This window comes from Leuresthes tenuis, unplaced genomic scaffold, assembly GCF_036924035.1.
Source record: "Leuresthes tenuis unplaced genomic scaffold, fLeuTen1.0.hap1 SCAF_18, whole genome shotgun sequence".
In the NCBI taxonomy this organism is placed as follows: domain Eukaryota; kingdom Metazoa; phylum Chordata; class Actinopteri; order Atheriniformes; family Atherinopsidae; genus Leuresthes; species Leuresthes tenuis.
The window spans coordinates 32424144-32452037 of record NW_027325372.1 but is presented as its reverse complement, the minus strand read 5'-3'; the positions used below and the strand labels follow the sequence as shown (position 1 = coordinate 32452037).

Sequence of the window (27894 nt, the reverse complement as noted above, 5' to 3'; positions counted from 1 at the left end):
GTAAATGTTTTTCTGTAAATGTATCCATTGCAGCAGAAGGACAAACTTTTATTCTTAAACCAAGTCTTCATCTTAAGAAAAAAAAAAAAGTTGTCTCAAACTACGGGGAGCCCAGTTTCTGTCCCCATGGTGGCACAAGTCTCCATTAATCAATGTGCAGTTCTCCTGCTGGAATGTTGGAAGGTGAACCACTCCATCTGCAAGGATAGCTGGAGGTGCAGAACAAAAGTCCTCTCTGTGTATCTTGGCTGTTTCCCTCCTTTTCTACCTTCCCCACTCCTCTACCCACAACCAGAGACCCCGTGTACACACACACACACACACACATGATTGGCCAGTGTAATATGGCAAATGAACATCTAAGCTTTGGCTACGTTTAAGGGACCCCTGAGAATAAGCATGTGTTTATTTTTACTGTGATAGAGGGGGAGGGGAGGGTTTAAGGAATTGGGGGAGGGTAGAGGAGCAGGGAGGGTTTCTTTGTGGTACTGTACAGCTTGAACAGGAGAAGGGGTTAAACAATCCTTCCTTCTGTTGGAATGCTGTGCTGTATGTGGACCGTTGGTTCCTTTCCTACAAAGAGCTTCTCCTTCAGCACGTACTTCTGCAGTCCAATGCTACCAGTGTAATGCGGCAGATCTTTTTTTGTTTGTCTTTGGAGGACAGATTTTTAACATTTTGATAAAGGTGTCTACCTGTAATGGGTGTGTTTTTTTTATAGCGGTGGCTGGAGCAGCCTGTAGTAGGTATCAGCCTCCACCCTGTCCCCACTCCTACTCGTTTCTCACTATTTGTTCTTTTTTGTTCCATTTGCCTGGCAGAGTACCCAAAGCTAAAAGGGTGGAACGGGTGGGTGGTGGAAGTGTGTGTGAGTGAGAGTGACTGTAGAGTCTTTTTATTATGTAAAGTCTGGCAGCAATCTTGTGGACAGGGAGGGGGGTTGCCAGAGTGGGGAGGGTATGGGGTGCTAGTTACTGACGTGCAGTACAAGGCTCATCAGCGCCATTCACAGCGCAACTTTCTAGCTGATTAAAGGTGGAGGCTCAGCAGAGATTTTACAGGAGCAGCCTGTGTTTTTCTTAAGGCAAATGGAGGCAAAGGCTGCACTGCTGTGTCGCACATTAATTAAAGGGGAAGAAGAAGTGTCAGGGAGGCTTGTATTGTGATATCATCAAGACTCCTCGTGTTAATGAGGCTGCTGCAGAGGTGTGTAACAGAAACATTAGAAGAGGACAGAATGAACAAATTAGAGCAGTGAGAACCAGAGCCCTGTGCAACAAAAGATGGGGAAATTATGGAATATCACAGATTAAGCGTTAATGATGCCAGTTAAATCTGTCAGAATTACCTACGCCCCAGTAGAGACATTTTTTCCTATTTCAGTGTTGTTCCAGGTGTTTGTTGTGTGGCCGTGGTTACTACTAAAGCTGTCCCACAGTGCAAAGGACACCCTTTAGAGTGGGATATGAGGAGGTCTGGTGTTGGAGGGGGTTTACTGCACAAAGAATACTTGTCAGAGCAATACACTGTCATGCCACGGTTATGCTTCGCCACAGCGAGAAGATTCCTGTGGTCACAACTCTTCCAGTGAAAACCTCAAAATTCAGAGCTGTAAAATGGTCCCATGTTGGGATGCATTATTGTAAAACTGAGTTCTTTGTCCATGTTTGCCAAATCAGTTTGAGTAGTGGGTTGGTGAAATCTGAATATCACTACAAGTTAAAGAATAAATAGACTGTGCAGAAGTGACCTGTGAGGACTATTGAAAGTCCATTTCATTAGTCCCTTCATATTCAGTGTTGGCCTCCTGCAGCGATGTCCCTCATCTGTGTGACATCATGGCCAGTACTGTAGGAAGAGTTTCAAGGGGGGGAAAGCATTTGACATCGTATGAATTCAAAGTAAGGGATTGTGCTTTGCTGCAGTATCGCTGCTCAGTCATGTGACCGAGCTAATATCCTCAGAGGACTTGTAGTTCTTACACAACACATCCTTGTGTTTATCTCATAGTAACTAACAAAGAAGTATCTGACATCTCTCAAATGTGTTGCCATCAAGAACACATATCCAGGCTATTCTCAGCCCTCTGCATTTAACCCACTTCCATATGAATGAGTTCAATGCTTTATTTATGTGTGCACTGATGGATTTATCCATCCATCCATTCCTGTTGCATCCATAATTTCACGCAGGTCCATAAGAATCAATGACTGATCAGGTTTTATGTTCAAAAACAACAAAAAGTCACTTTATTTAGGTGGACTTAGGTCACGGATCTCTTTGATTTATTTATTTATCTAACTTTTTTGGGGGGTGATGTTGTTTTCACCTGGTTTAAGTTTTAAGATGCCATGATCAGGCTGTTTCTAACACCAGAGTTCAGAGAAAATTTAGCCAAAGTTTGACTTTGTTGCTCTGCAGCCGAAGCGTCTCAGACCATCCGTGCTGTACATCTTTCTGTGGACATTTCACATTACCAGTAAAGTGATCTGCAGCCGGCTACAAAGCAGGATCAGTGTATCCATGAGGTAACTTAAGGTTAAATTCTGGGTTTTTTAGTATCACAAAGCTGACTCATACAAAGGTGTATCCCCATGGTAACCTAAGCTAGAAATCTAACCTGCTCCAGATAAAAGAGAAATGTAAAGCTCTGAAAAAAAAAGACTTGTTCATGGCCCTTCATCATGTCCTCACCATATGTCAGCGGGAGGGGACGCTTTCAGATCTTTTAGAATGTTTTAGAATGATCGGTCTAACACATTTTTTATGTTATTAAGATCTCTCGACTACAACAGATTTTCTCATATGGTGTTTTAGTGTGCAGCATATGAAACCTACCAAAGTGCACCAGATGATGTCTGCATGTTCATATCCGTCTTATAAAGTGTTTTATTTCAAATGACTGGACAACTGAAGCCCTTTTTATTAAATATTGTGGAGTAGTACTTTTACAATAAGTCCACTGACAGGTTTGGGTAGTTTTCCATTTGGTACAAAGAGCCTTAAATGCAGCCAGGGCTGCAGGTGTGGTATAGATGTCATCACCATCACCTGTCACAGCTCATCTAATGCTGGAAAAGTGTGGGTGGCTTCCTCCACGTTTTGTGATGAACTGTACAAGCGTCTTTGGCTACATTGAAAATTGTGGTTTGTGTTTGACAGGAAACCACTGAGAGATCTGAGATACTGATGGTAAAATGTTTACTGTAACCCTTTGGTTCTCTCTGGTCTCCCTCAGGATGGAGCGGATGTCTGACGAGGCGCTGAGGTTAAACCTGTTAAAACGAGGCCTAGAGTCACCAAGCGAGCGAGAGGAGGCACTGGCCAAGCGCCTAAAAATGGAAGGTCACGAGGCCATGGAGCGCCTTAAGATGCTGGCACTACTCAAACGTAAAGACTTAGCTGACCTAGCGGCCCTAGAGGTCCCGGGAACCCTGAGCGATGGCAAGGGCCCTGGAGCCAGCACCATTCACCACCAGAGCCTAATGAGTGCTGCTTATGAGGAGAAGCTGAACGGCAGTCTAAGGTTCGGAAGCCACAGTGGCCACGTTGGACCAAGTAAGAATGGGAAGGAGAACATCATGGAAGAGCCTGTGGACATGAGTGCAGGGAGAAGATGGTGAGAATAAAGTATTTCCACAGAAAAGCTCTAACAACTACATTTTGAATTAAGAAACGCATTTCATGTTGCCAAACAATTATTTTATGTACACAATAAAGTTACAGAAGTAGCTCCCACATTTAAATTCTCCAAATGTTTTAAAGCTGAAAACTGATCTAATTTCCACAGTCGTGAACAAGGCTTTAATGAATGTGTTATTGGGCCCGCTAAACCCATTCTGAAGTTTATTCTACAGGATCTAAAAGTAAGAGCAGTCCAGTTTCTCTAATGTGGAAGTGGGTATAGGCCTGAAAACTAGTAAGACACTAAAAGCAGGTCATAAAGAGGTTTTAATTTTAGCCAACTAAGTTCATATGCTTATTTTTCTGTTGACCACTTTTATGAAGTTGATGCTCTCCCTGTCAGAATATGTGAAGAATATGAAGTGCCTGGAACTGGGCTGTGCAGCTGTGCCACTGGAACACTTGCCTCGTTTCTGGACCTGACTTGGATCCTTTTAAAGTGTTAAATAACCCTTTTTCCAACTGGCTCACGATACGATAATTTTTGTTTGTGATTACTAAACTAGAGAAGTTTTGTATGGCATCTGGAATCCAGACAGATTTAAAGAAATTCATGTGAGTTGATACTTGATGGGCACGATAACACCCAAACAGATCTGTGTGAAAAACCAAGTGAATGCTCATTTCTAAAGACTTTGAGAGAATTAGAGTGACACATTTTAAGAAGATTCAATCTGGACCTAACTCTACAGAGGTTACAGAGGTTTATCAGTTTCTGGACAAATATTAATCATAGAAATGAAAACTTAACTAGATTCATATATGCAACTCAGGGCCGCAGTCATTGGGTGAGAGGCAAGGTCCATCACAGAGACAAACGACCATCCACTCTCACACACTACCTAGGGTCAATTTAGACATGGGAGGAAGTCGAACATGAAAAGGTGGGAATCGAACATGGAACCCTCTTGCTGTGAGGCAACGGTGCTAACCACCACACCACCGTGCTGCCTTATAGATAAAGAACTAGCAAACATCCTATCAGGAAAGGAGACAGTTAAATCAGGGGGAAATGGAGGATTAAATGCCAGTGACTTGGATTAATGACTTGGTAAATCCAAAGTGTTTTTTCCTAAATAAGGATTTTCTCTGGTTTAACTTACATGTAAAGGCTGTAGAATAGATTTTCTCTTAGATTGTGATGATCATTTTTGTAAACTACCCTTTAAATGGTCTGAATTCTATTGGAAAGTGATTGTTAAACAAAGCTTCTCGTATTTCCCCTGTTTGGTGTAACAGGAGTGTAAAAGATCTCTCTAATCAGTCCAGCATTTGATGGATGAAGGAGGGTGTTTCTGAGAATATCATGAACAAATGTACCACAATATGCACTGATAAACAGTTCTCTGTAAGTAGATATGGTGAAGAGTGTGTTGTTCCATGCTAACCCCTCTCTTATCTTAGTTATATGTTGGTGGGATTGATTTTAATGATGAACAAAATATCAAAGTAACATTTTATTTAAAAAAGAAGGTTTCTGCACAGTAGAGCATGTATTTGTGTGTGTGAATCATGACCATTTAAGAAACACAAGCAGAGCATTTTTGCTTTGAGTCTCACTCAGTGAGCCATTCAGACTCGCAGCAGAAACTCATCATTTTACGAGGTAATCCTCGCCATGTGCCTAGCTTCAACTCTAGATGATGTAACATTCGCTGAACATCAGAGACAGTTCCCTCCTGCTTTTGTGGTGAACGTCTCATCTCATTAGTGATATAGTTCCTTTTTACTGAAGAGATAAATTAGCTTATAATGTCGTACCAGTACTTTGTTTTTAAAAGGTCAAATCTGACTTATAAATGGAATTCCTTTAACTTTTTACCAGTAAGAAATTAGAAAAATACAGATTACCCATTTGTCGCTGAATGCATCGTCATTGTTGGACTGGTAACAGTCATTATTAAAACATGTGTTGGTGTACTGAAAGTGAGTGAAATCCAGAATAATGTTTTCTCTGATTAGACTTCTTCTTTTGTGCCTGTTGGATTTAGTGTTTTCTATTCTTTTTGAATGTTTGTATTTTAATATCAGTCAGTGTTTTACATCTTAAGTATTGCCCTTTCAGTTCATTTTTATAGTGGCCAGTTTTGAACTGTTTGATGAAGAAAGGAAACGACTCATCACATTCTATTGCTGTGGGCGTCACAGTTCCAAACATTTAGCATGACTAAGTTTAATATCTTCTTCTAACCGTGCAAGTTTGATCAAGTTTGTAGGGAAAAAACATCCAACATGACAAAGTGAAACGTTTCCCTGGGTCCACCACAGTCAGAAAGAAGAAAGAAAGAAAGCAGATTTAAAACGTTTAAAAAGAATTCAGACATCAGCTTATTTTTGGGGCTCATCAGTAGTTTGGTAGAGTTAGAAAAACAGTCCACACACACCGTTTTAGACCAGCGAGAGAAAACCGGAGTGCTTGCAGTGCATTATTTCTGTTATTTCTCAACATTAAGCACAGAGAGGGAATTGTTTGGTTTTTCTGGTTTGTTTCTTGATGGCCTTCACTTCAAATGTTTTTTTTCTTTGTCTTCAACGTAGTGAGGCTGACCATGACAGACAGACTCCGTCTCCAGATGTCATCATCCTGTCAGACAACGAGGCATCCAGTCCCAGAACAACACCTCGACCCGAGGAGCGCATGCACCAGGCCAACCTGGACATGTTCAAGGTTGAGGCAACAGCAGCATCCACATCACACATATATATATCCCACTTTCAGCACGACATGAGTGTGCATTTCTGCTCCATATGAACCAACAAATGCGTATACCTCAGAGGAATCCAAATAACAGCAGTGTTCATACTGTCCTCTGCCGTGGTTTTACCCACAGTACATGACAGGAAATGTGAAGCAGATGTATTTGATGTAACCACTTTGATTGTATTTTGGGTTTCTAGTGGTTCCGAAACACAGATGACCTAAAGCTCAGTGCCGTGCCTGAAATCCTTCTGTGTAGACTAAGCATATGTCCTTTATGTTTTTGTATTTTCTCAAGGATGTTTTAATTTGTCTGAAATGTTTTTCTATCTGTATATCATTTCTCATTCAGACTATGTCTGTGTGTTCTAGGGAAAGACGGGAGAGGAGAGGCACCAGATGATCAAAGCTCTTAGGGAGGAGCTGCGTCTGGAGGAGGCTCGCCTCGTGCTGCTCAAGAAACTCAGGCAGAGTCAGATGCAGAAGGAGAACGTGGTGCAGAAGGTCAGTGCTGCTGCTGCTACTGCTGGGTGCTGTTACACCACATCACTCAATATGGTTATATTCACTCTTGAGTAAAGATACATTCACAATCTTTACGGATGCCATCTATGTAACAATTTTCCGTGCATGAAAGCAAAGTCCACTTGTTGACTTTAAGTAGTTCTGATGCTGTGGACTGTGTGAGAAAACCTTCCAGGCATCCTGCTGCCTCTAACCTCCTCTGTGGGAGATCATGGCACATGTAATTCAGCTGAATTCACTGCTCAGATGCTGTCTTTAAGTTACTTGAATGGTAATTCTGTCAGATGAGGCTGTGGTTGTGAAATCAGGCTTTTGTTAGAGCAGAGCGACACTCTGGAAATGCTTTAACATGTAGTCTTAATGGGCTGACTTTCAGTCCCAGTGTCTGACCAAAGACACAGAAAAATCTGTGACTGAGAGCAGCTTTATTGGGAATTCAGCTGGATTAATATACACTTACACTTCAGTTTTTACTAAAAGATGCAAAAAGATGGAACTTTGGAGCACTTGAAGAGCATCTAGGCCTATTTGAGTCTAGTATAAATGTGGGATGATTCTATCCCCAAGTGCACTGTCTGGGTGCGTTCATCCAGTTTGGAGAAGCTTGATTTCACACAACTTCAGACTAATACACTGACATTGATTTTACAAGTCCTGTTTTGTGTGGACTAACACATTAATTGGGACGGCTGTAGCTCAGCAGCAAGAGTGGTCATCTGCCAATCAAAAGAGTAGTGGTTCGATCCCAGCTTCCCTGTACCATGAGTCCATTTTTTTTGGGAAGGACACTCAACCCCATGTTGCCTCCAATGCACCCATTGTTGTGTGATCTGTACCGTGTAGCCTGTAGTACTGTGTGGACTAAGAAGCTTTGAGCAGTCAGCCCATTTACCATAAATGTACTTTTTTTATTGTGCCATTTAAAACAGGCTTAGTGTTTGTGTACAAACAGCAAACTGCCTTTGTGGAAGTGTTAGTGGTGTGCTCTCAGTTCATCAGTTCATCTCTGTGACTACTTTCACTACCAGCTCAGAGACACATCAACTTCCACCTGCCACCCCGGGTCCTGCCTTCAACATGCTGTGTGAAAAAGGCTCCTGATTTCACAGTCCAACACTTGTACATCAATTTCTGACACTGTGTCATCCTCTTGCAGCCTGCTTGTGGAATACTCGGGTCTCAAATGCGATAAAGTACATTTACTCTAGCACTTGATTCAGTTTCAAGGGTTAAAACCCTTCTGCATTAAGCTGCAGCTGCTCCCTAATGATCTGCTGCTGCACACTGATGTGCTGGGATGCAGGTCCAGGTATGCTATATGTTGATGAAGATTCTCAGTCATCCAGGTCATGGTAACCATAAGAGCTTGAATTTCTTATAAGCAGAGAGGGTCGTTACAGTCACATGTGTCACTGAACCCCCTGACCAATGAGCATGTTGTTGGAGTCATTATCACCTCTGAAGTGTCCACCTTTCTACCTTACAATGCTGCATTGTAGGTGCTGGGAAGGTGATACCTGCTGAGTTGACAAAGGCCCAGTTTGGGTATTCACAGGTTTACAGAGCTTTCTTAATAGGTACACTCAGCCTAATGATGTAGTGTTCTGGTGATAGCCAGTTTGTGTTCAAATGGATTATGTCAGCCATAAAACAACATTCTGGTCTGTATGTGTCGGTTTCTGGTAAACCTCTGTGCATGAATATACAACACTGACCAATCTCATTTCCACAAACGAAAGACAATCCTGTAACCAACGAACTGTACCATTCAGGCTGTTCTAGCATTTGCTGAATGGAGGGTGACACCTCAAAGGCCCTGATTAACAAAATTGCTTTATCACATTGAGTCAGACCACAACTAATCATCAGTACATTAGTATATAAGAAAATAAAAATAAAAAAACTGTGTCATGAAAGCTACATCTCTTGTGGATTTAGCTGGACACAAACAGCCATTTGGTTAAGAGCATCTCAAATCTCATTTCATCTTGAGAAAAACAGTCAGATAAGATGGGGGAAGGAAAAAATGTCAATGGCCTCCACCTATAAAACCATTCCTGTTTTGGGGGTCGTCTCATTGCCCCTCTAGTGCACCTGCTGTTAACTACATTAAGACCAAAGCAGATGGAACTAAAGGAAAAGATTAACAACCCCTCAGGTACTTAAATAACTAGATCAATATCCCAGAAGTTTAACTGACTTGATGCCATACTTAAAAAGCATTCCTTTAATTCTTACGAGCAGTGTATATTACAGTTCTACGTGGGTTATTTTTCACTCACTATGGCTGGTTGGATGGATGGAAACGTATATCTTCATACTCGCCCATTCTTATGGGCGGTACCCCCTCTTTTTTCAAGCTCTGGTCCAAACCACATACCATGTATGCCGTACCTGCCTGTATCTTGCACCCCTTTCAGAGGGTCGTCTCAGAGGCCTCTCTGCACAGTATGCACCAAATCAATTCAATTCAGTTTTATTTATATAGCGCCAAATTACAACAAATGTAATCTCAAGGCACTTAAATGATACAGTCCAGTTCAAGCCAATTAGAATCCAATTCATTGTCATAATCCAATCAAATCCAATTAATTAATTTCAAAATTCATATAAATTTAATTCACATAGAGCCAATTCAAAAACAATATCCTAGCTAAGGAAACCAACAGATTGCACCGAAACTTGTCTTCAGTCCAATCTCCCGTCCTGAGTCTGAGGGACTGTGGAAAGGAACGACTCCCTTTAACAGGAAGAAACCTCTGGCAGAACCAGAACCAGGAAGAAACCTCTGGCAGAACCAGACTCAGGAAGAAACCTCTGGCAGAACCAGACTCAGGAAGAAACCTCTGGCAGAACCAGGACCAGGAAGAAACCTCTGGCAGAACCAGACTCAGGAAGAGTGGCCATCCGCTAGACTAGCTTTTTCTAGCCACTGATAGGGTTTGTTGATATCAGCCACCTCTTCAATCTGTCTGTGGTACATACAGTGTAGAGGCTTAGCCTTCCATTAAAGTTCCTTGCTTTCCCTGGGTTTCAGCTGATGCCCGCTAGCCCACAGCCTCCCCCTTAGTGTACAATCTCAGGGTGCTGGACTTTGGGTGAAACCCGCCGTGCATTGTGAGGGGGTTTCTTATCTTGATATCAGCGGCTTCTATCTACACCTTTGGCCAGTTTTGTAAGCCAGAGGGGTATCTGATGACTGACAGGGTGTTGTGTTAATGGCTCAGACTTAGTTCTTCCCATTCAGCTGACTCTTCAGAACCTGCCTTACTCTTTGCAGGTACTTGGTTGGGGCTGACTTCCTTGTGGCCTCCTCATGGTTGTCATTTGCCAGTGGGATCCCAAAATATTTGTAGCTGTCCTTAACGTCTTCTACGGTGCCCTCTGGTAGTTCCACCCCTTCAGTCGGTATCACCTTGCCTGTCTTTGATATCATTCGGCTGCATTTATCTAGTCTGACTGACATCTCGGTGTCTTTGATGTCGATGTCTCGCTCAGTCCTGGAATACAGCTTGAGGTTGTCCATGTAGAGAATTTGGCTTATGGTTGCTCCATTTTGGAGCCGGTATCCATAATTACTCTTTGTAATACTGCGGCTGAGGGGTTTAGGCCTATGCAGAACAGCAGTGGGGACAGAAACAGCAAATATTTGTCAAGATGTACATGGAATGTGTAAGTTGATTTAAAATGTATATAAGTTTTAATGTTGGTTGATGTCGGTTGGCAGGTCCCAGTGGTCCAGGGCTCTGGATCCTCTGTTCAGCCTCCCCCCATCCACAGCTCTCCTGGCTTGGGAAAGCTGCCTGTGAGGCCAGGCCTACACAACCCAGAGTCTCAGAACCTTCGCAATGCACAGGTATGTGTGTGTTTTTGAATATAAAGAACTAGAGGTGTGTATGACAAAGCAAGCTTAATTTCTTAAAGAGAGATCCTCAGGTGAATGTCAGTTTTCTGTGTCACGAACGTGCCTTTCTTTTGACCTTGAAAGACCACCGTGGTAACCTAGGCTGAACTTATGACCTGCTCTGGAGCAGTTTATGTCCAGAGTTTCGGATGACTTTGTCATCAAGTCTGTCACTTTCGTCAGACAGACTCACTGATTCTTGTCCTGATGATATCCCAGACAGTAATCAAACTAAGGCTAGAAGTATACCTGCTGTTAACTATGCATATGCATGTGTATCATGACTGCTTGTTTGGTGTGCAGTTGTGTATGTACTCAGAAATTGTTGCACGTGTTGTTTTTCAATTCAATTCAGTTTTATTTATAAAGTGCCAAATTACAACAAATGTAATCTCAAGGCACTTAAATAATATAGTCCAATTCAAGCCAATTGGAATTCAATTCATTGTAATTATAATCCAATTAATTAATATGGAGCCAATTCAAAAAATAATATCCTAGCTAAGGAAACCAACAGATTGCACCGAAACTTTTCTTCAGTCCAATCTCCCGTCCTGAGCCTGAGGGACTGTGGAAAGGAACGACTCCCTTTAACAGGAAGAAACCTCTGGCAGAACCACAACCAGGAAGAAACCTCTGGCAGAACCAGACTCAGGAAGAAACCTCTGGCAGAACCAGAACCAGGAAGAAACCTCTGGCAGAACCACAACCAGGAAGAAACCTCTGGCAGAACCAGAACCAGGAAGAAACCTCTGGCAGAACCACAACCAGGAAGGGTGCCCATCCACCTTTGTACAAAAAAGGGAGATTGGATATAGGTCGATAATTAGCCAACACTTCTGAATCAAGAGTAGGTTTTTTAAGTAAAGGTTTAATTACAGCAACCTTAAAAGTCTGAGGTACATATCCTGTCAACAAAGACCGATTGATCAAATCCAATATGGAAGTGTCAGTTAAGGGGAAAACCTCCTTGAACAGTCTGGTTGGGATTGGGTCTAACATACAAGTTGATGGTTTAGAAGAGACTTTTGCTGTTGTTAGCTCAGAAAGATCAACTGGGCAGAAGCTGTCTAAATACAAATCAGGTTCTAAAGATACTTCTAAAGCTGCTCTACTTGATGATACATCAGTGATAATAATGGGAAGGATTCCATTAATCTTCTCTCTGATAGAAACAATTTTATTGATGAAGAATCTCATGAAATCATCACTGCTGAGAGTTAAAGGAATACATGGCTCAACAGAGCTCGGACTCTTTGTCAGCCTGGCAACAGTGCTGAAAAGAAACCTGGGATTGTTCTTATTCTCTTCTATCAATAATGAATAATAAGCAGTTCTAGCTTTACGAAGTGCTTTCTTATACGTTATTAAACTATCTTTCCAGACTAATTGAGACTCTTCTAAATTAGAGGAACGCCACTGTCTCTCCATCTTTCTTGCAGTCTGCTTTAAAGCAGCTGTGAATTATACCAAGGAGCCACCCTCTTCTGACTGATTACCTTCCTTTTCAGAGGGGCAACATTGTCCAGTGTTGTACGCATTGAAGCTGTAGTGCTGTCAACAAGAGAGTCAAGTTCTACTGGAGTAAAATTTAGGTACCCGTCCTCTGTCATATCAGCACATGGCAGTGAAGAAAAGGATGATGAAATCAACTCTTTAAATGTGGTTACAGCATTCTCTGACAGACACCTTCTATATGTAGAATTCTTCTCAGAAACCGTATAATCAAGTAATGTAAATTCAAAAGTTATTAAAAAATGGTCAGATAAGACAGGGTTATGAGGGAACACTGTTAACTGTTCACTCTCAATGCCATAAGTCAGCACAAGGTCAAGGGTATGATTAAGGCAGTGAGTAGGTCTGTGAACACTTTGAGAAAATCCAATAGAGTCTAATATAGAATTAAAGTTAATATTTAGGCTGTCATTTTCAACATCTACATGAATATTAAAGTCACCCACTACAATGACTTTATCTGTACTCAGCACTAACTGGGATAAAAACTCTGAGAATTCAGATAGAAACTCAGAATAAGGGCCAGGTGGACGATACACAACAACAAACACAAGAGGTTTTTGTGATTTCCACTTTGGGTGGGAAAAACTGAGAATCAGAGATTCAAAAGAGCTAAAACTAATCTTGGGTCTAGGACTGATTAGTAACCCTGATCTGAAGATAGCTGCCACTCCTCCTCCTCTGCCTGTAGTTGGAGGAACGTGAACATTTAAATAGTCAGAGGGAGTTGATTCATTAATGCTAACATGATCCTCCTGCTGCAGCCAGGTTTCTGTAAGACAAAATATATCAATATGATGATCACAGATCAAATCATTCACTAACAGAGACTTCCAAAGGAGAGATCTAATATTCAGCAAACCACATTTAATAGTTTGATGTTTTTGTTCAGTTAAAGTTTTTGTTTTAAATTTTTTTTGCACAAGAGGATTTGCTCCTTTTGTGTTTTTTGATTGAGGGGGGGGCAGCATCAGGTGGGAAGCCGCAGAGAAGTGTGTAAGACTACAACTCTGCATCCTGGTCTCAACCCTGGGATGTCATGTTTTTGGATGACTAATAAATTCGTCCATATTTCTAGAAATGAGAGCCGCTCCTTCCAAAGTGGGATGGATGCCGTCTCTCCTCATCAGACCAGGTTTTCTCCAGAAAGATTGCCAATTATCTATGTAGCCCACGTTGTTTGCTGGACACCATCTAGACAACCAGCGATTGAATGAGGACATGCGGCTAAACATGTCATCGCTGGTCAGATTTGGCAGGGGTCCAGAGAAAACTACGGAGTCCCACATTGTTTTGGCAAAATTACACACCGATGCAACATTAATTTTAGTGACCTCCGACTGGCGTAACCGGGTGTCATTTTTATGTTTCGATGTTTGTCAATTTCTCCCACTTGCAGAACAAGTTAGACATTCATACTATCTATGATATTGCCGCTGTTTCTTTTTCTGTTGTGATCTTAAGATCAACAAAATGCTCAACTCTTCTTCTGACACCATGTTGACCTTTTACCAGAGTGCTTCTGTGTCCATCTTGTGCATCTGGCAGCTGCTTCTGGTGTGAATGATTAGTTGGGCCCCCTTGTGGAGTCCTCCAGTACCAAGCGTACGACACAGTATGTGAGCAGTTACGCTGAGAATGGAGACGGTGGCTTATAGCAATGTGAGGTGAAACAGCAGCCTAAAAGCAACCTTTAAACGTTGTTTGCCAGAAATGAACGTCTTTTATCAAAATTGAATTGACGTTGGATAAAACATGTAAAAGTTGATCGCATTTTGCCATTTTAATCACCACCGCTTGTGTAGTCAGTGACATCTTTTCAGTATTAACCTATTTGATTTGCCATGGATTTTAATCTTTACTGATATTAGGCCCATAGCCTCCTCAGCTGAAGGAATTCACTTTAATATTTGAACCCTTTGACCCTGAAACTGTGCCAACAAGAAGCTTTGCAGTTACATTAAAACAAAATAGAGATTTTGTGTCACGTTACTATGGGACCAACATGCAAAATGACATGTATATTTCTCTTGTTCACAGAATATGCAAACAGTAAGAACTTGCCTTGATTTGGTCAACGTAGGTTTTCTGTGTTATTATGGAACACTGTCGGAGCTAGTTCATATCAGTTGAAATGTTTATGTGCAGCTGTTATGGCATAATTGTCTGGTAGATATTAAATTGATCATTTACAGCAATTTTTTTTTACCAACATCCCTTCTTTGTCTTAATTGTGCCTTTTCTGTAATAATCTTGTTCTTTCACACCTGCCTTTAAACAACCTGCTGTTCCCATGCATCAAGTGTCAGGTGCTCTGTGTTTTGTGTAAATGAAGCTTCTATTGACATGCATAAAGCACATGATTGCGCACAGAGCAAGAAGAGGAAAGCCTAGGTTCAGAAAACAAAAAGAAAATGAAGTTCTTATGGTTGTTGTACCCACCATCTGTGAGAAAATGTTTAGGTTTTGTCGGACCAGCTCACACAAAGAAAGCCTGACTGTTGAAAGTGCTTCATAATATACCCTCCTGGTATGAGGAAGTTTAGCATTAGAATGAAACCAATATGGATTCAGTGTCCTGGGTTTAGATCATCTCCTTCACAGCGGCATGTCCAAGATCCTTTTGTTAGCAAGCACTGCAATACCACCACCTTTCTTTCTTTTTCCCACTGCCATGACGTTCCTTTCTGGCTGTATGGTCTGAGGCTGAGCTACAGACATGTTGGAGTCTGGTATGTGCTCCTGCAGTCATGTCTTGGGAAAATACAATGCTGCATTCTGGATATCTCTGCAGTGTTTTCAAGAGGGCTTCATCTCTTCATCTCCATTTTATTTATTCGTAATCTCACTTTTCCCATAATGATAAAGAGTGTTGACCACCTGAAGGCTGATCAGTGAGAACGGGATGCCGAGTGTCACAGCAAAGGCTGTCAGTACTTATGCATTATAAATACATACACATTGTTATTATTATTTAATAAATTGGCAAAAAGATGTCACCTTCTCACCATGGGCCTTTGTGTGTAGAATGTTGAGGGAAGACCTGAATTGAATCCATTTTGGAAAAACGGAACAAAATGTGGGAAAGGTGAAGCGCTGTGAATATTTTCCGAATGCACAGTATCAACTTTCAGAAACATTTTTGTAGGGTCATACAGTCATCCGGTCAGCCGGTGCCAACCTGCCACCCATGCTGATGTCCCAGCGAGTGATAGCCCCCAACCCTTCCCAGCTGCAGGTCCAGAGGGTCTCCTCCAAACCTGGGATGTCTCGTTCCGGCTCCAGCAGCATGGCCAATGCCGTCAACTACCAGGTGTGGATTTATTATCTTCATTTATTTATGTTGTATCCTCGGCAGACAAAGGCTTTGGTGTGGAATAATAAGAATAGTAACAGAAATAGTTCTGTGACTTTGACCGAACTGGCCATTCATTTAAATCAGTTGAAATAGGTACTGACAGCATGTTTTAGTGTGAGAAATTGTCATCACACTGTGGGCACTGATGAGTTTTGTTCCAAAAGTTATTTTGGTATATTTGTAACATTGTAAATTGTTCTTTACTTTATAGTCATAGTTAATTTGTTCTTACAAGCAGTTTTTAAACTTTTTTTTAGCTTCAGACCTAAATATGAAGGGACTGAGACTTAAAATGGTAAAAGGATTGTACTTAAATTGCTCTTTTCTAATCTAGTTGACCACTCAAAATACTTTTACACTACAACATTCACCCCTTTCTCTCTCTCACACACACACACACACAACACATCTTAGTCTATACAATGTTACAGGCTACACAGTGCTTTTTCTCTATCACACCCTGTCTTATCTGACTCACCATCAGTGTGTGAATGAGGGAACACTGTTAACTGTTCACTCTCAGTGCCATAAGTCAGCACAAGGTCAAGGGTATGATTAAGGCAGTGAGTAGGTCTGTGAACACTTTGAGAAAATCCAATAGAGTCTAATATAGAATTAAAGTTAATATTTAGGCTGTCATTTTCAACATCTACATGAATATTAAAGTCACCCACTACAATGACTTTATCTGTACTCAGCACTAACTGGGATAAAAACTCTGAGAATTTAGGATTTGCTCCTTTTGTGTTTTTTGATTGAGGGGGGGGGGCAGCATCAGGTGGGAAGCTGCAGAGAAGTGTGTAAGACTACAACTCTGCATCCTGGTCTCAACCCTGGGTCGTCATGTTTTTGGATGACTAATAAATTCGTCCATATTTCTAGAAATGAGAGCCGCTCCTTCCAAAGTGGGATGGATGCCGTCTCTCCTAATCAGACCAGGTTTTCTCCAGAAAGATTGCCAATTATCTATGTAGCCCACGTTGTTTGCTGGACACCATCTAGACAACCAGCGACTGAATGAGGACATACGGCTAAACATGTCATCACTGGTCAGATTTGGCAGGGGTCCAGAGAAAACTACGGAGTCCTGCTGTGTAGGGTCTGCTAAGGGACAGCTAACAGGATTAGCTACACCAGGTAGCGCGGCACCGAGTACAGGGGCCTGGCTCACTATCGGGTGGTTTTCAACAGTGCAGAGCCGAGCTTCCAATTCAGATAACCTTGCCTCCAAAACTACAAAAAGACTACATTTGTTACATGTACCATTACCACTAAAGGAGGCAGAGGAGTAACTAAACATCTGACACACGGAGCAGGTGAAAGCAGGAGATAGAGGAAGAGAACTGGTAGCCATGCTAAGCTAGCAGACTTTATATTCACCGATGGGATACAAACGTGTTGAAACACATGATGTTTACACGTACATGTGCTTGAAGAGTCCATTTACTCCATGAACAGTGAAACAGCCCTTCTTAAGGATCTGTGCAGTAAATAAAGTCATTAGTCATAATGAATCTGACTGCCCAGAGGACAGCAGGGAGACCAGTTTAAATGATATCTGTGAATGGATGTTATTGCAGTTTAGCCGAAAACAACAAATGGATTTTACATGATGTCTAAATGTTCAAAGTCGAGCTTCAGATGACAGCAGTTCTGGGCCCCCTTTTCTCTCTACTTGCTTCCGCTTGGCTCCATACTTAGGAAGTACGGCATTTGGTTTCACGGTTAAGCGGATGACTGCCAGATTTATGTGCCTCTTTAAAAGAATGACACACACACTCTTAAAATCCTACTGAAGTGTCTTGACGACATAAAGGCCTGGCTGGCTCAACTTTTTAAACTTGAATGATAAAAAGACAGAAGTGATGGTTTTTGGTGGCTCCACTGGGACCCCCCTTGTAGATCTGGGTTCCCTGGCCTCTGTGGTCAAAGCCAGCGTCATCAACCTGGGTTTAAAGTGCACTCTGATCTTAAGCTCAACAACCAGATCAGGTCAGTAGTTAAATTGAGCTTTTTCCAGTTGAGGCAGCTGGCCGAAATAAAGCCAACCCTTCAAAGGCAGCTTTTTGAGACCGTAATCCACGCCTTTGTTACTACTGGGCTGGACTACTGTAACGCACTGTATGTGGAGGTTAGTGCGTCTTCAGATGGTTCAAAATGCTGCTGCACGTCTTTTAACTGGCACATGTAAATATGAGCACATTTCCCCCATGTTAGCCTCCCTCCACTGGCTGCCCATACACTCCAGGATCCATTTTAAACTTGTTTTAATTGTTTTTAAATCCCTCAGTGGCCTCTCTGAGCTTCTTCACCCTTATGCACCCTCCCGCACTCTCAGGTCAGCTGACCAGCTGCTCCAAGATCTAAGAGGAAGCTCAGAGGGGCTCATGCATTCACAGTTGCAGCTCCAAAACTTTGGAACAATCTGCCTCTGCACATGAGACGGGCGTCTTCTCTGTCTGCTTTTAAATCCCTTCTTAAAACTCATCCTTGGCTTTTATTTAATTTGATTTAATTTATTTTAGTTTGTTGCAACGTTTTTTTAACTATATTTTATTGATCCTGTACAGCACTTTGTTCTCTTAAAGGGATTAACAAATAAAGTTGGATTGGATGTTTATTGCCAATAAGTCCTCTTTTAGGCACAATCTTGTCACAAGTCACATGTTGTCAAGTTGGTAAAACATGCACAACTGAACAGAACAGCTGCTGGCCAGTAAATAACATCAATGAAATTGCATGTCCTAATTCTTCCATCACATATTGCCTTTTTAGCGCCTAATTTAAAGTCCACTGATGTGCGTGTTTGAAATTGCTCCCCCTGCTGAACTGATGGTGCATTTAGTGACAAAATGGAAATCAGAACTTCTACTTCAAATTTCCTTGTAGGGATATAAAACATCAGACAAACTGCTAGTAATGCATTATAAGCTCATTTATTGTATAGGTTCAGTGTACTATTCAGTGTACAGTTAATGCAGCATCGTCTGAAGTTGAAGTTAGGTGGAGATTTAAAAAAAGCAACGACTGGATACACATGTAAAGTGACTCAACGATTCACTGAATCCCATATTTTCAGATATATGGGCCCACAACAAAATGCAAGGATTGGGTTTTCTGTTTAGGTATTTACTTAAGACATCCAAATATATGTTATCGACCATAAAACAGAAGACAGCCTGCTGAAGAGATTTCATCAATGGATAATAGTCACTTTACAGTAGAATTCATTGTGAGCTATTTATTAACAGCTGTTTTTTGATGTTGTGTATTTATACTGCTAAAAATATTGACCTGATAAATCAAAAAGTTTAAGTAGATTCAGGTCCTATCGGGCCTGAAACTAATTAAAACCAATCCACAGTACAGCAAGAATGTGAGAATAGAAGGAAGAAGAGATGGACCGCGTTCTGCGTGCTTAAATCGGGTACAAGTGTGATGTCAGTCGACCTAAAAAGTGCCAGTTTGACAAGCAGCAGTAAATTTGTTGTCTCGCTGCAGGGAAGTCAGCAGGTGGCAGCTTCCCAGCGTTCAGGCTCCAGTGCCATGTACATGAATCTGGCCCACATGCAGGCGGCAGCAGCTGTGGGGGCCAGTGGTGTGGCAGGCGGTCTGGGAGGAGCTTCAGCTGTCAGCCCGTCCACCATGTCTAGCTCAGCCAGTGGAGGAGTGAGCTCCATGGCAGACCAGGCCAGCAGCCAGGCGGCAGCAAAGTTGGCCCTAAGGAAGCAACTGGAGAAAACCTTGCTGGAGATCCCTCCACCCAAACCTCCAGCCCCGCTCCTCCACTTTCTGCCTTCTGCTGCCAACAGCGAGTTCATATACATGGTGGGCTTGGAGGAGGTGGTACAGAGTGTGTTGGACAGTCAAGGTAGGCCTTTTTTCTACAGATAGATGTGTGTGCTGTATATCACAATGTTAAATGAAATCACAACTATAAAAAACTGTTTATTTTCCAGTAGAGATCAATTTGTTTAAGCATTTCATCTGCTTTCAAAAGTTAAAAGCCCTTCTCCAAAGTGAAATGAATGTGACTGTGTTTGATCCCTGAAACTTGATTTCATCGTTTGGAGTGTGCGTGCTGTTAAAGAAATGCTTCCATGTCAACGTCATCCCTGCAAACTCACTTCACTTGGCTGTCACATTGTCACTGTGGCTGTAAGTGTTTTTATGGGCTGAAGCAGATAGTTCTCGGCAGGTAAACTCAGAGGGACACTTGCCCGTATGGAGCCCTTCTTCTGTGCCCAATGCCGAACTGACTTCACTCCCCACTGGAAACAAGAGAAGAGTGGGCGAATCCTCTGTGAGCAGTGCATGACATCCAATCAGAAGAAGGCTCTGAAGGCAGAGCATACCAACAGGCTGAAGAACGCCTTTGTGAAGGCTCTACAGCAGGAACAGGTCAGCACTGATACCAGCACTGTGTTGCTCATAACCTCACAAATTCTTATTAGTCTCTACTCTCTGAATGGTTTAATTTTAGGCTTTCGTTGTTCTGCCAAACTCTCACAAAACACAGCTATCAGGGTTCACAGGCCCTTCATATCTGCACTTAGCATAAAGAGCATTTATAAGAACAAGTGCTTTGACATGACATTTGTTGTAATTTGGCTCTATATAAATAAAATTGAACTGAATTATGTATGAAATTGATTAAATACCAATGTGTCTCCATGTCAGGAGATTGAACAGAGGCTGCAGCAGCAGGCAACCCTCTCTCCCAGCTCAGCTCCTACGGGCTCCAGCGTGTCCAAGGCTGAAACCATGATCCGACAACATGCCCTCCGCCAGGTACAGTGCACTCATGTATCTGACATAAAACAGGCATGGCATCAAAATAACATGGAAACTGAAGTGGAATTGAATTCAAATGGAGGTTTCCTGAGAACTCTTCAGGAAAAAGTTTTGTTACAAAGATGTGCCTTCTTTTTTTATTTCACTTCGGAGCTACCAACACCCTCAGGAAGACTTTTTCTGAAGTGAATTGATAAAGATAATCTCACTGGGCATTCTAGTTGAAAGCAGAATCTGAAGCAGCTTGCAGACGTAAAACACTATCACTTGTAGGTAGTTGGCAGCTAATATTCCTTTTTCTGCTTTAGTTCTACTGTTTGAAGTTTTGTTGTTGCTGAAAAGTACTATTAACAATTAAAAGCATTAATTACAGGACACCACCTGATGAGTCAGAAAGGAATAACAAAATACTTTTCAAGTGTCTGTTGGTCTCACTGTTTGGAGCACTGACCTGTGCAACCAGCAGTTCCAGGTTAGCTGCAGCAGGAGGTGGGTGTGAACCACGTTACCTTTCAGGTCAAATTAAGAAATGGAAATGCAGCCCTAACTTTCCAATGAAAAAAGATTACATTTTCAGATGAAGTTGGGAAATCATCTGGAACTAGATATCTTAACAATAACCTAATCTCGTGTCATTTTCGTTCAGAAGAGACTGAACTGTAATCGCTACAGTGTAATAATTGCTAATTGCAAAGTGTTTTTTCATCTCTACCGCCCTCAGGCTCCACAACCTCAGGCCTCTCTGCAGCGAGGTTTGTCAAACTCTGCAAGAGGCGTCCTGTCCAACTTCGCCCAGGCTTCCCAGCTGTCAGTGGCCAGCAGCCTTATGGGGATGAGTAGTGCCAAGCACTGTGGCAGCGGAGGAGGCAGCAGCAGTAGCAGTAACAGACTGCAGCATGACGGCCGTCGTCAAATTTACAACATCCCAGGTACTTAAAGGCCAAGCCACGGTCAGTGGTGGAAACATCTCAGTCTTGTTTGTTTCAGTGTCTTCCACACTGTCGGAGCCCTTCGGGGGATTATCAGTTCTCATCAGGTCTGTCAGTGAAACGTCAAACTGGCATTTCAGCACAGTGCATCATCCTCTTAAAGGTTTACTACTTATTCAGTGCATTCAATTAATGCTCAAATACAAAACTATCCAGATTGTGTATTGGTTAGCTGATCAGCACTGTTTAGTCGGTGGTAAGTTGGATCCGGTCGAGGTGCAATAAACCTGTCAGGTGCACCCAGTGATGGTGGCCTGGCAAGACTTTCAGGCCCAAGTTTAGGAGATCTTCAACTTTTGTGTCTGGCAGAGCTTCCAAACTGGGGACTTTGAGTCCAAATAAGCCAGATTATCAGCTGCCTTTGTTGGTGCAGCTGTGTGGAGCTGCAGCCGTAATGCTAAGTCATTCAACTCTACGGTTGACACCTGAGGTTAAGGGAGCCGTGAAGTCCTACACAGTGTGTTAGCTTGTGGGACCCTTGAGGCTGCTGACAGGTACCGACTGGCCAAGCAGAATGAGCATCAGGCAGTTGCAACAGTAAAGACCTGTGCATGCGAGCAGTTTGGAATGTGACTTTTGGTCAGACCTCCACTGAGGATATAGTGCAATGGTGGAAGGAATAATTTGAGAATTGTTACTGTTACACAGTGAGTGACTCAATTCTGTTGTCAAACAACTTCTTTATTACCAACCATCATGTTCTTTCCTCATTTAAATTGAACATAATGAACGTGTTCTTAGCTCTGCCCGCAGGATAGAATGAACATAAGAACCAGGTGGTGTGCTTGAGCAGCACTCTAACCCAATCAAAGTTGCTGAAAGGCAGACAGCTAGAAAGTCCATGACCAGTTCCATCAGCTGTGCTCCTCAGTCTTCTCCTCTCTCTTTTACTGCTGAGCGAAGGGTGAGAGTTTCCCACACTCCCCCATTAAAAACTATCACCGCTTTCAGATGATTTTACGTTTTAGGAGACACCAAACTTGAATACCATGTTGTATTTCATGGAAACCGGCAAAATGAATGTTTAATCATATTCAGAAAACAGGTTGTTTTGTCTGAGCCAACTGAACCATTCCCTTTAAATTAGGCAATCCAAACTAATTAAAGTAAATGCAATAAATGGTATTCAGCCGAAGCATCGGAAAAAGTTTTCTTCAATAAATGGCAAAGGTTAGATTTCTGATATGCAGTGAAAAACCGTGTTTGTCGACTGCTTGTGTTCTTCAAACTGATTGAAGCCATTGTCTTGCAGTTATGGTACCCTGCCAGCAGGGCGTGCTGTCCACAAACGCCTCCTCTCCGCTTCCCTGCTCCTCACTGTTTGCTTGTTGCTGTCTGAAGGGGAAATGCTGCAGCACATTTGTTTAACATGTATTTTTCATACGGACACACACACACTTGCTAAATATTAGGAGCATGAGATTTTTTTCTTTTGTCTATTTAAATTTTTGTTGTTATTCATTTGATTTGGTTATTTGCTTATTGACATTTACTTTAGTCGTAAAAAATGTATTCTCTCGATGTACTAATTTCAGGATTTCCAACTTAGGGCACTTTTCAAAATAATGTTCATCACAAGTAGAATGCATATGTTTATATGTCAGGTCATGTCAGTTACACTGAAAGAAGACGTGTTAAAGTACCAGACTGCACCAGTCCTACTGCTCTGTGTGCGGTGCATGCATGCCAGCCCGTAAATGTGAATAACTGCAATCTTGATGCTGAATATCCCTGTAACGGATTTATGTGGAAGTAGGGCAAAGAGCGGGAGAAGAACCCCAGCCTGGGACTGGAACCTGCACCACATAATTTTTAATGCCTAAACCTAAACAATTACATTGGATGGATAACTGAACCTATGACCTGAAAGTTTAGGTCATGTTTAGAAAGCACTGAGTCAAATAGAAGATGATGAGCATGTGTGTAGCTCCACCATCAAACCTCTCTGAGGTCATTCAGATCCCGACACTTTAACGCAGTTCTGTGAGATTATCCAGATGTTGGAGGAAAATAGGGGACTTAATGTTCCAGGACAGAATTCGATAGATGAAAATACATCTGGGTTCAAATAAACTAAATACCAACTTTATCAAAAGGGTTTTTTTTTTTTAACTTAACCAAGCAGGAAAATGAGGCTTTAAGCTGATCTGAAATGTACTACTAAATGTAGATAAATGGCTAAAACAATAAGTTTATATGATGAGAAATTCAATTTTCAGCATTATTAAAGGATTGATGAGCAACTCATCAAAGTGATGGAATACTACATAGTTTCAGTTTTCAGTTCCTGGGCACTTTCTGAGAAACACTGCAGACTAAATGTACTTCTGATGGACATCTGACTATCCCCTTAATATGTCCATTTTCTTCCCTTAGGGTTGAATATTGCTTATCTGAATCCTGCGGCAGTTGGAACCCATAAGACCTCCAGCCTAGCAGACCGGCAGAGGGAGTACCTGTTGGACATGATCCCACCTCGATCCATATCGCAGTCCATCACCGGACAGAAATGAGCCCTGCTGATCCTTCCTGCCTGTTGGAGGCCACCCCTATTTGCCTACTTCCCCATTCTGAGGCATTCCCAGATCAGCCGATATTTCCATCCCACTATCCCATCGCATGCAGTGCCTGTCCGTGTGCCTACCTTAAACCAACCCCTGAGAACATAGCAAGTTGGACAAAGACACAACACTGTCAGTGCATCTCAGCTGTTCTCATAGTAGAAATCTTCTTCTATAATTCCCTTTATTATTACTGGTGGTAGCACTATTATATCTGCAACTACCGTTTTTGCTCAAGGTAGTACTACTCATTGTGCTTTTTTTTTGTTTCATGTTTCCGTTTCTTTAGTCTATACTCTACTTTGAGTAGAGACTGTGAATTGTTATAAGGTTACTAAAGTCATATACAATTGTTTTTTTCTCTGCTTGGTTCCAAAGCTTAGACTATTGCAAACAACAAAAGATCAACAGGATGCACTCTGGTTGCTATGCAACATAAAGTTTAACAGCTCTGAGCTTTGTAAAAAAGTATTAGTTTGCCAACTTGGATTTGTCAAAGCAGAAAATATTGTTAGGAACAAAAACGGACAATATTAAGCTCCGCTTGCTCTTGAAAAGAGCATGCTGTTCTAAAATTGGAAAATGTGAGAATAGAGTGCTCACACTTGTATCATCTCACTGAAAGGGCCTGTTTCAAGAGATATCATCACACTGATACGCATCCAAATGTGATATGTTGAATGTGAAGTTTGGGGCAACAACCTGAAATCTTGAGGAGGCACCCTGCCACCGAAAGAGCTCATTAACTGGAAATGAATAACAAAAGATGAAGCTTGGAAAGCTTTGTGTGCCATTCTTCATCAACAGGTTTTCTTCATTTCAGATGTCAGTCTCTCCTGTTACAGATTTGTTGTCTGACAAGGTTGCACAGGACATACTGTCATCAAGGCTCTGTATCAGGACAGCCAGCAGACTCCAGCAAGGAGGAGGCTGAAGAACGGGGGAAAACAGGAGACTTGGTCTGCCGAACCATCCTTTGTTGAGGAGGACGATGGCTCCACTCAGAGAAGCCATGATTTCTCTCTCTTGAGTCCATCCTATCTCACCACCTGCCTATAGCTCCTACACGTGACCATTTTCCATACCATTGGTTATTTAATAGACACATTTCGCACGCATTTTACCCAGCAGTCCCTCTTGGCATTAGGAGTTCTTTGAGACAGTGTACAGAACTTGGACCTCCAAAGTGGGTCCAGACCAGACCACAGATTCTGTACCTGTATTCTGCGTTGTTTATAAGTTATCCCTATATACGTTTGCCTTTATTTTCATTTGCTTTGTTTTTGGGGGGTGGGGGGTGGGGGCGTCTCCTAATGAATTGGTGGCATACCTGAGAGGTCCTAGCCGCTGGAGACGATAATAATCAACCTATAGCAGAAACTTTTGAAATATCTGTATGGATAATGTATAGATGCCTACCTTCAGAGAATAAAGGATGTGGATCTTATCTTTTATGGGAGAGACATGGATCAATCATTGTGTGCATGCTCTGCACACAAGTTGCCTCACTCCAGAGGAGCACTTTTCATATTTCCAGTTGGAAATTTTTGGGGTTTTTTGTTTTTAGTAAAGAGAAAATAAGTGTTAGAATTGATAGTGACTAAAGTCTGAATGCTGGATGATGACCAACCAGTGAGTCAGTTGAGATGTCCCGACTGTTGTAGGTGTAGTGGGCTTATTTTTTTTTTTTTTTAATGGTTTCATACAAATTTGTCAGTGTTGATCTCTGTAAATGTTTGGATCGCAGGTGTCAGTTTCACCCAGTTTGATGAGACCGGCCCGGCCTTATGTAGACACTGCTGGTGAACATTGCCAGCATCCGTGCAGGGTCCCATTGACTCACTGTTTGGAAAAACTCAGCCATGACTTCAAGTCTGGTAGTCAGTTTTTGATCATGTAATTTATCTTCATTTGAGTGTCCGTTTCATTTGCACTGCCATACTAACGCACACGGTCCCACAAAAACCAGTATGTTTTTCTGAGGATGACACATTCACCACTTTGCTTCATCAAAGGAAAGTACAGCAAGAATATTTCATAGTGCACACTGCTTTTCCATCTTTCTGAGACATTCTTCATGCTTTGTGACAGGACAAAAACAAATAGAGCTGCTGTTTCCTGAACACAGAGCACAGACAACCAGGGAACGGGATGCAGTCATACCAGCACATCTTCTCCCAGATGACTGTTTGATTATTGTTCATGCTCGACTTCGTGGTTTGTGTCAGAGCTCACAGCATAACGAACGAGTGCAGGCATTGGCAGGAATAATAGGATGAAGACAGACAGTTGAGCACTTGATTGAAAATGTTCAATAACACCAGTTCCTCAGTTTGCAGTTGCTCAGGTATTTCAAGCAGTGTTGAGTCAGTGTGCAGTATTATTCACGAAACATCCTTAAAGTCCTTTCAAAACATGGGACACACGGGCTGAGAAGTCAGTTTGGGTTTGAATGAGAGAACCACACAATTGACATAGAGGGCTTTAAGCTGACAAACACATCTCTATCCTGTTTGTTACAGAACGGAGGGCAAGTCCTCAGCTTCGCCTCAACTGTTACTGCTTCATTTAGGAAGTCTTTTGTCTGAATTGGATACATGCAAATTACCTTCAAATAACTTAGAGTAGGAAGGTCCTTGTTGAAAGTACAATCAGTGTTCAGACAGTGTGGTACAGGCTGGTCTTTTACGTGAGCTTCACACGTCTGAGGCCCACAGGTGGCCCGCCGTGCCAGTGGCAGTGTTGGATTCCTTCACAACTGATGTTTCTAACCAAATCTCAGTTTCTGTGCATTTAAATGTGAGCGAATGGACCAGTCATCTTGTGTTTCGATAATATCTCCCTTGACTGTCTAATCATATGTCCAGTGACGTTACACTCGGTTTACTTTGGACTGTCACACTTTTACTGTCGTCTTTGTGCAGACACCCATATGACAAAGTGTCTCCATCACTTACAGCTTGCACATTTACAAATACTCTCATTAGCATCAACTAGACTTTTTCCTTTTTATTAATTATCAAATGTAAGAATGCTAATGCACCAATAATTCTTACAAGCATGGACTCTCAGCTCAGAACATGGATTAAAGCCACACAGCTGACATACCTGGAAACTCTTTTCTGCAGATTAATCAAAAATGTGGTATGAGGTAAAACATTTTTTAAAAAAGATAAATAATGTAGTAAAATAAACTAAAGTGACTGAACCTGAGCAGTCAACCCCTTTGACATGAACAGAACTTACGTTTGCACTGTAGTAGAAGTTAGCAATATTTAGTTTAGTGTCACACAGGACTTTTGTCTTAATTCTGTCTAAAACAAAAACTTTGGCATCTCCCAAGCAGACCAATACATCATGTCAAACGAGAGGAAGCTCCACAGTCTCTCATTAAAGTCTGAGCACTGCTTTTTCCTTACTTCAGCCAGCCTGCAGCCTCAGTTACAATGAGGAGTGCACGTGCGTGCGTAATCGGTGTCCCTGTTTCACCTCTCCATTGCTTCATGACAGCTCAACTGTGCACAGCTGTAGTTTCTTTGTCTCAGCAAGCCTCTCTGACGTGCTCTGGTTGTGCTTGAGTAATTCAAACCTACCTGCCACATCAGGATGGTACAGTGATAAACAGTCCACTAAAATGGAAGAGTTTGAACAAGACTATGAAACTATTTTGAATTTGTTACAGAGATTTAATCTGAATATGGTTTTTACACAAATTTAGTTTTAATAAATGAGAGCAAATAAATTTTCCCGTTGGAGAAACAGTTGAAATTGGACGTAGCGATATGGTTTCACAAATTTTCAATAGCAGGAGTATATTTATACGGTCACTCACAATATGATTTAACACTGTTAGTCATACATCTGTA

General features: G+C 41.9%; 1 protein-coding gene across 1 annotated transcript in view; it reads left to right on the top strand.

Moving 5' to 3' along the window:
- Positions 1–27181, top strand: part of gatad2b (GATA zinc finger domain containing 2B) — a 62948-nt gene extending 35767 nt beyond the window's left edge. Inside the window, exons 2-11 of the mRNA XM_072370824.1 lie at positions 3239–3619; positions 6223–6352; positions 6755–6886; positions 10635–10763; positions 15475–15639; positions 19186–19555; positions 19883–20085; positions 20365–20475; positions 21200–21407; positions 23844–27181. Of these exons, the coding sequence (XP_072226925.1) occupies positions 3240–3619; positions 6223–6352; positions 6755–6886; positions 10635–10763; positions 15475–15639; positions 19186–19555; positions 19883–20085; positions 20365–20475; positions 21200–21407; positions 23844–23980 (1965 nt within the window). The 5' untranslated portion in view covers position 3239 and the 3' untranslated portion in view covers positions 23981–27181. The remainder of the gene's footprint in view (positions 1–3238; positions 3620–6222; positions 6353–6754; positions 6887–10634; positions 10764–15474; positions 15640–19185; positions 19556–19882; positions 20086–20364; positions 20476–21199; positions 21408–23843) is intronic.
- Positions 27182–27894: the final 713 nt, after the last annotated feature.